General features: G+C 41.5%; 1 protein-coding gene across 2 annotated transcripts in view; it reads right to left on the bottom strand.

The window, feature by feature from the left end:
• STK39 (serine/threonine kinase 39) overlaps positions 1-9,212 on the bottom strand; it is a 204,214-nt gene that overhangs the window by 135,333 nt on the left and 59,669 nt on the right. For both annotated transcript variants that reach the window (XM_019554213.1, XM_019554212.1), the window contains one exon: positions 7,450-7,505. In XM_019554213.1, the coding sequence (XP_019409758.1) occupies positions 7,450-7,505 (56 nt within the window). The remainder of the gene's footprint in view (positions 1-7,449; positions 7,506-9,212) is intronic.

Below are 9,212 nucleotides of genomic sequence, written 5' to 3'. Positions count from 1 at the left end.
AGCTCTTCTCCCTGGTTGGGAGGTCTGTAGCAGACTCCCACCGTTAAGTCCCTTTCCCCTTGACTGCCTTGTACTCTAACCCAAAGCACTTCAGAGCGCCCCTCCCCTGACTCCTTGCTAATTGATGAGGATGTGTATTCCTCCTTAATATAACCCGCTGCTAGTCACCACATGAGGAACTAATATGCCATTTTTCAAGTGAAGTGTTCCAAGGGCTACCTTCTGCTGCTGCTAAAAATAATCTCCTGTGTAGTCCTTTTTAGGACAGTATTTCTTAAGTTGTCTGGACTGACAATTAACCTGTTAAATGACTGGCATGAATTACTTAACTCAAGAGCTTATTTCCATTTTAACCCAGTATTCTTGGCATGCAGCAGTAAATACTGCACTGTTATTCTTTCACAACAGCTTAACAGTGATACATCTCCATTACTGAAATACAGAATAGACATTTGCAGCCCAAACATTATCAATTGTACATTCGCTGACTTTCTGTGGATGTCTTATGCAGGTACTCTGTCTTGCAGTAAGTAGGAACTATGCTGGGGTGATGTGCACTGAACTAAACAACTGTTCTATTACCAGAGTTTAACTTCTATAATTATGAGATAAAGAGAGAAACCCTAAACAGCTACTGCTGCACATCAGTTGCCTCACAACTCATCCAGCTATGCAGTTGTTATCTCTGACAAGAAGCATGTTGTTTTGTTTCATATAATGCTAAAAGTGCAGGACTCACTGCTGTATTACTTGCTGATGTTCTAAAATGGCTAACAGCAGTAAATCCGTAACAGAAAAAAGAATAACTATATCATCAATAAGCCAATTCTGTAGATAGCAGTAGAATTAAAATTAAGAGATGGTAATTAAATTTTTACTATTATTTGAATGCACTATTTTTACTATTACTTGAATACATTACATAACAAAATAATGATGCATTAAAAATTGCTCAAGTTTTCTTTGAATGAAATGAGCAATGCAGATGAAAGATGGGTCTAGCTCTTTTATTTCTCCAGGGCTCACTTGTTTCATTCACTACAGGAATATTTAATTTTTTTTATAGATTTTTATTTACACATATATATTTGTATGTCTTTATTGACCTATGTTGTTTTATTATTTATTTTTACCCATGATGACAAATGCAAGAAGACAAACTGCAAAACAATAAACTTCATAATACCTATGCATGTGTTGCCCCATAGGTAAGAATTTCTTGTTTTAACAGATATGAAGGACTTCCAAGTGCATGTTACATTAGCAGAATATTTTCTGACAAATCATATCTAGTAGATGAACAAAGAACAGGAGGTCATGACAGTTACTCAGTAAAAAGAAGGTTTGTTCTTCTCTCTAGCCCATGTATTTGTAGATCCCTCAAATACAGGTTGCTTACTCAAGAGACATTTGATTTCCCCTTGGCCTAGCCTAGACCTGTTCTTTTAAACACAGAGAAGTGACAATTCTAAAGCACTTGAACAAAAGGTTACACAAAGAGAAAAAAGTGAAACTGAAGTTGATGACAAATAATGCTATGCAGTAATAGCAGTGCTGTGCACTACAGCTGCCAAGGGAGACCTGTTAACTATGGTATTCAATGGATCTTCTTAAGGATTTTATGAATGGAAAAATAATGAGTCTGAGATGATTCTACATACAGTGAGAGAACCCACTAGTTATAAACTTTTACATGAAATAAAGGTTACTCAAAAGCACCATTTTCTGGAGCAACATAGAACCCCTTGATAACTTCCAGTAAGCCCTGAGTATGGTGTATGGACCAAGTCAATGAGACTTAAGGTCTTCTGTGCCCACCTAATTTCTGATTATGACACCAAGGTCAATGTAAAATAAACAAACAAACAAACATTCAAACACACACATCGTAGCAGAAAGGATGTTCTACTGCTAAATTAGTTACTTACATGCAATCTCACTCTAATCCTGAAAGTTATTCCAAAAACAGCACAGTGATTATGTGATGTGATGTGAACCACTGCCAGTCTCAATTCAGGAGGAAATGCTCAGGTCTATGGTACCTGGGCATTATACCTTTTGAGATGATTTTTTTCCCCCTGGCCTTGGAATTACGTTAAGGAAAAATGACAATGAACATAGTAGATGTCATTGTGACAGGGGGCATGCTCAAAGCCAAGTCTCATGCTGGCCCAACTACCTGTCTCTATGGGGCAGTCCACCCAGTCTCTCCTGCCACGACTTTGCTGTTCCCATAAACTAGTAGTATAATGTGGGAGACTGCCCACTTCCTGCCCCGATACCAGGGGGCATTATCTGCAGCTTCAACCCTTCCCTACACCACAGCCCGTGCCTCATAGATGGCATCCACATGATGTAATTATAACCTACCCCACAACCTGTGCTCCAGGGTCTCACAGGGACTCTCACTCCCTCCCTGGAGCAGCAGGTCATTGTGCTCACCCTTTTGCTCTTTCTTTTGACTCACATATGGCTTCCTTGCTTTAGAGGACTTACCGGGGTCAGGACTCGCACCTAACTCTCTAGCTGAGCCCTCCCCACTCAGCCTCTGGCCCAACTATGGCCTCAGGCATCCAAAGATGTACCTTGGCCTACTCCCCACTCCTGGGGTTCCTACTGTGCCCACTCTAAGACCTCTATACCACACCACACCACACTCTGGGGTCTTCTCATCATCATCATCAGCTCCTAGGACTGCCCTTCTGGCCTACTCCCTATTCAACCCCCCTCACGCACAGCCCTTCAGGCCTACTCCCATTCAACCGTACCCTGTGCAGGGCCATCTACATCCCTGCCCTCTCAGGGCCTTCACAACTGCCCTCTCTCTCCAGGGCCACACAACTATCTTCCCCACCAGGGGCCTCTGGGGTCTTCCTCCCCTAAAGGCTCAGCTGTGCCTGGCCCCACTCCTCTCCTGGGGTCTTCCACCCCATAGGGCTCAAGTGGCAGTAGCCATGTCTGGCTCTCAAACCCAACAAATTGTAGGGGCTAGGGGTTAAGGCACCCCAACCCACCTTTCACCAGGTGGTAACTGGCCTGGCATTACCTGGGGACTCCCGTGGCACCAGAAGCCCCACCAAACCACCCATCCCTGACAGGGTCCAGTTTTAGGTTGTGCCCAGGACAAAGAGCCTCCTATTCCTACCTACTAGATGTCCCATGCAGCTCAGCCAGGCAATGTTTCTGCCTGGGCTGGCAGCAGCACATTGCAGATTTTATATACCAGGTTGTCAAAATGGCTGCCACCATCAGGCACCTAGGTAGCTGCCTGACACTGCCCTTAAAGTGGAAGACACCCAAAGGTGCACTGCCAGAGTCATGCTACCTTGAACTCTAAAACCCATGTTTTTGGGTGCAACCTCCCGATATTAAAATTATTATTACACTTTCACATTTGAAAGAAAAGCACTAAAATCTTGTGTATACTTTACATGACCCACCTACTTTTTCAGGCCAAGTTTAAATCTAACTGAATAATATTAGCTAAAACATTTCTATTAAAAACAGTTTCAGAAGAGGCTTCAAAAGGCACTTGAAGAGGTTAGTTAAATATTCACAGCCACAACAATGAACAAGGAAAGAGCAGTTTGATGAAATTTTCATTCTTGGTTCCACAGAAGGTGAAAGTATTCCTAGATTCCTAAAAGTTGCATGATCTTTCTTTCACACCTTGCAATAAAATTATCACTTCTTATACAGACTAAAAATTCTGTATAATAAACCACATATTTTCCCTACTCTCCAACTGGAATAACAAGGAAGGAACTTATTAGTATGTGCTCCTTACCTCAACTTGGAATTCTGTTCCTTTATGCTTTTCATGGTATTTTTATATTTTCTCTAGGCAATTCAAGTTTAGAAGGCTGAAATATCGATGAAGTATCAATTATCTCTCTTGCACAGGTCACCAAACTTTACAACCTTATTAGTATTAAATAAGATGTGGAACTGCAATGATTTTAGAAACATTTGGTTACCAATGCAATGTCTAAAGATTTTTATTCCCCACAAGAAGTGAAAAAAAGGAGTTTGTGAACATTAAAAAGAAAATTCAAAACCATACACAAAGTTATATAGTTCCTTTTATTTTCCCCAAGGTGATTTTGTCCAGAATCCTCTAGGTCTGTGACTGGTACTACTTAGTATAGTTCTGGGTTTTTTTGAGGACCCTGCTAGACTGAACCCCTAGACCAGTGGTTCTCAACCTTTTTTCTACAGGGACCCATTTGCAAAGGTTCATGGTCTGTCCCCACCCGCAACCCCCTGGCCCTGCTGGTACACACCCTAGAATCCCCAGGCTCCCCCCAGGTCATGCTGGTGTGTCTCACTTCCAACCCACAGCCCCTGTCCCCACAGCCTTGACAGTATACCTCACTCCCAGCCCACAGCTCCCAGCCCTGCCAGAGGCCCCCCAGCTGCCCCTGCTTGGGCCAGAGCACAGTGGCTGCAGTAGTTTGGCCTCATGCAGGCAGCAGCAGAGTGCATCCAGCCCCAGCACGAGCTGAAGGGAGGAGGTGAGGCCTGTGGCAACCCTTGCCCTGGGCTGCTGCACCATTCTAGGCAACCTGGTCACAGCCCCTTCTGCCCCCAGAACAGCATCTCCCTGCCACCCTACAAGCAACCAGTGCAGCCTCACAGCTCTCTTCCACCTTGTTCCCCCACTGGAAGGGGCAGGCACCTTCCCACTGCCCCTCTGCCATAGTCTAAGCACTTTCCTGGGATCAGCATTTCTCAACCCATGGCTTGTAATCCTCTGAACTCTTGCAACCCATTTTGGGTCACAACTCATGGGTTGAGAACTAACATCCTTCTAAGTCTAGACACAACTTGTTTTCCAAGTAGTCAACACATATAAGGCCCATATTAGTTAACAGCCTATTATTACACTACTAACAGCAGCACCAGCAGCAGGCTTAGGGTCCCCATGCAGGTGCAGGAGCTGTAAAATTGCCACAAGGAGCACAGCTCAGCCAGCCCATCTTTATCGCCAGAGCTCACTGCCTTGCATGTACAGTCCCCACACTTGTGCGCCACCAGGGGAAGTGGGAGCCAACTCCCTTCCCCAGCTCCTGCTGTGCATGTCCCGGGACTCCACCCGATAAAGCCCCATTCCCTGCTTCCCCAAGGAGTTTGAGGACCTGCGCGGCAGGGGGTGGGAAAAGCAGACTGCTCTTGCGTGGGGCTTTCCCCCGTGGTGTGCAAGTGCAGGAGCTGCATGTGTGTGGTGGGAAGCCCCAGAGACAGAGGCTGGCTGGCCAAGCTGTGCTTCTTGCTGCAATGCTCAGTGCTGGCCAGAGCCACAAGCTGCTAAGCAACAGCACCTGCACTAGGCGCCTGAGCAGCCCTGCCTGCCTCTTTTGCTCCTGCCTGTGGGAGCTTGCACACCATGGGAGGAGTTCCCACCCCCATACACACCCCACAAATGCCACACATCCACAACCTGCCCCCCACAACTCCTCACATGTACAAACCCCCCAAAAATACCATTGCACCCACACACACACACACACACACATAGCCACACCTCCTCAACCCCCCCCATACACCTCACTATACACACAAACACACACCCCAAGCACACCTCCCCACATCATATACAAGTCTAAGACTTTATTTTTGAGTTATTATGCAATCATCTCCATATATAGTATGCAAACATAAATCATGACAAAAATATTTTTGGTAATAAAACTAAAATGTTACAGTTGGTGTTTAACTTCAGCGACTTTTGTTTCTTTCTGGTTCTACAATGGCAACCCCCCCCCCAAGAAGTATTTCTGGGGGGCAAGGGGAGAGACTTCCAGTGGCCTAAGTCAGGGGTTAGGGGCGGGACTTCTGATCCCAAGATGGTGACCAGGAGGCAAGACAACTGTCAAGGGGTGGGGCTACCCATGCAGCCCTCAATAGCTAACCAAAATTCATTAAGCAGTCCTCCAGTTGAAATAATAGCTCATGCCTGGCTTAGAATAAGCTTCTTAAAGAAAGATCAACATACAAGAGGACACAACATCTTAGACACTTTTGGTCTGTAAATTTGCTTTTAGCTATTACTGGCTTTATAGCAATCACATTTCAAAACTGCTAACAGAGTTCTGATCCAATTCTCCTTCCCAGGGTAAGAACTAGAATAGCCTTCTAGACAAAAATGTACCACAAAGACAAACTGCTGTCTGCACATCGAACTGTGACACTTAATCCTCATTAACTGGACATTTTTACAGCACAATAAAAGGGTTTACCCATGGAAAGGAATGCTTAGAGTAGGGCAAGGATAAAGAATAAGATCAAATCAAAGGGGTAAAGCTAGAAAAAGAAGATGCAATATAACAGCCAAAAAGACACAAGGCTAACTTGGCCAGAAACCCTATATTGGTCATAAAAAGACTAGAAACTAGAGGGATTTCATATGAACCAGATGATCTAAAGTTCAAATCAAATAAAGACTTAAAAAAAAATCTAATGTAATCATTGTATGGCTAGATTTTGGAGAATTTGGAAAGCTAGAGGATCTCAAATATTAAACTGTTTAAGTCCAAACATTTTGGTAATTTTAGATACAGCTATAAGTATGCTCTACAACTCTTCTGTGTTTCAGTTCAGCATTAATTGAAAAAGAAATCATTGTTAACTGCAGTTCAAAAACTGTACATATCATATTTTGAACTAAACCTAAGATTTTTTTCTGCTTTGAAAAACAAAGACTAATACTCTCTTCTGATAAGAATTTTGCTTTTGAAAGAACAGAAGCTGTAGGTGAGATATCCAGTTTCAACGCCTATTTAGGCTTATTATAAAAAAGCAGTTCAAAAGGCACGTACATATTCAATCGTCATGAGATTTACCAAGCTGTTTGGTACAACTATGATAAAATGTAGGTTAATTATAAGAAAAGCAGAAGTCAAGATACTACAAGAAGTTTTGACCATTGTATTACTACAGCAAAATGCTAGCATTCAAAATCAAAGCATTTTTTCCAAGCATTTCTACAACAATAGTAAAGAGTGCTGGAGCCAATCACTATAAATGGCAGTATGTATTGTAGTGCTGTTCTTCAAATCACCATGATTCATTAAAATTACTTAAAAGGATACTTCCTGAAATAACGCGCTGAACACAAATGTGAATGTGAATTGGTAGACCTCTGGCTAAGAGGTTCTTCCCCAATGTGTAGAGTCACAAGAAACAGTAGAGTAGAAATATGTTTTCTGACACTAGTGGTAAAACTTTCTCTCACATGCTCTGAACACCCTATAATGTGAAACGTGGCTACTGCGCTACATTTCTCAACTAACAGCCGTTTTATGAAATTAGCCATATAAAAAGATATAATTTGAAGAATCTTATAAAATAGCACATATGCCACATGTACCCAGATGTGTCCTTTAATCCTGATTAGCCAATTTCCTGTTTTTCCTTGACAAACCATTACATTTTGATCAGCTTCATTACCTGCTATTTGTACTGAGCCATCTTCACCCAAAAGGATATTACCAGCTTTCAAATCCCTAGAATGCACAAATAAGTTTGGTTAGACCTTATGCAGAGGAACTATAATCACAGGCTATGAAATTTATTCCAAGATCATCACAAGATGGCCATTTTAAAATTGATAAGCTTCAGCCACTCAAAAAATGTTTGGTTCATGATCTATCACCATAAAGAAGCCAGTAAAGAAAAGCCATTGATATTTAACATTAAGGGGAGAGAGAAACAAGTGACAGAATTTAATTGGCATGTAATACTAAGTAAAGGGCAGAATTCAAAGGACACTGATGGCAACTTGAGATAAAATCATTTTTGATGTAAAAGAGCAGAACTCCATTGATATCAAGGGAGTTGGCCAGCTTATAATGGTTGGCCCTAATCGTTTCCATCCTAAAAACTGATGAAAACAGTAATTTTTTTTTAAAGGAGAAGGGGGAAGGTGCTTCCATTATTTACCTCTAAAATGCTCCTTTTGATCAGTTTGTACAAGAAATAAATTCACCACAGATTGAAGAACAAAAGCTACTAATATTGTCTGGGTTTTTTGTTTGCTTTTTGTTTTGTTTTATAGTGTGCTGCATTGTTTTTTGTTTTCTTTTAATAAACAAACCTTAGGAACTCAATCCTGCAAAAACAAATACATGCTTAGCTTTAAAATTCAATGAATTTGGTTACATACATAATGTGATTATTTACTGCTTCAAGATAAGCACATGTCTAAGACTTCATTGGATTAGGACCCTCTTTAAAAATAGAAATTTATATTCCCATTTGGAAGGAAGTTCAACATGCATACTGTAAACATTAATTTCAATGAGTCAATCTTCCTAGGATTTACTGAGAAGAATTAACAATTGTTGCCATTGAAAACACTTTACTCAATGACATTTTCTGGCAAGGAAGCAGGTGGTTGTGGAAAGAAGAAAACAAGCCATTTTGGAAGTAGTATCTCTAATCAGCGTTCCTTTATAAACCATTTGAAGAAAAAAAAAACATAGAAAGCTTGCATTTCTCAACTCAATCTTACAATAAAACCTTTTCCAAATTTCTTCAGTCCCTGTAGAGTTGAGAAAACCTTTTTCTTCTTAACAAGACACATGAGACGCAGCAAACTTCCCTCAGCCTTAAAAGGTACTTAATGAAGACTACAAATTATGGCAAATTTCTTGAAATTCAAGACTGGAAGTCAAGTCAGGAAACCCAACTTCTATTTTCTCATCCATCCCTTTTGAAGAAAGAAGAAAATATTTCCCAGTTTGCCTGAGAGGTGGTTAGTTTGTTAAAAATCATGTGAACACCGCACGTGCTACACAGGACAAACAACCATTTACTGCATCCAGCTGAGCAGTACCCATTCTGGGACATTTATAATCATCTTTCTGTATAGCCAGCCTCACCTTAACAAAAAAATATTAGCAAGATTGCAATCTAGTGCTTCTGACAAAGACTCTAACCCACTGAAAGAAATGGAGCATCATGGAAGTAGTTATACCCCGACAGCATGGAAATGTCATGAGCTATCTTTACCATGGAAGCTCATGGGAGAAGAGAAAGGAGATACAGAAGGGCAAGGCTGAAGAACAGGCAATTACTAGGAGACATCAGCAACATGCATGGGCTCTTCAACTCACAACTATCAAGTAAAAGATTTTAGGACTGCTGTAAGCACTAACTAATTGTCACAATGGAATACATATTTACTTTCTTTTTATTGGCTATGTTGTATT

This window comes from Crocodylus porosus, unplaced genomic scaffold, assembly GCF_001723895.1.
Source record: "Crocodylus porosus isolate Cpor-Errol unplaced genomic scaffold, CroPor_comp1, whole genome shotgun sequence".
Taxonomy (NCBI): Eukaryota; Metazoa; Chordata; order Crocodylia; family Crocodylidae; genus Crocodylus; species Crocodylus porosus.
Note: the sequence above shows the minus strand (reverse complement) of the source record. Positions and strands in the feature narration are given on the sequence as shown.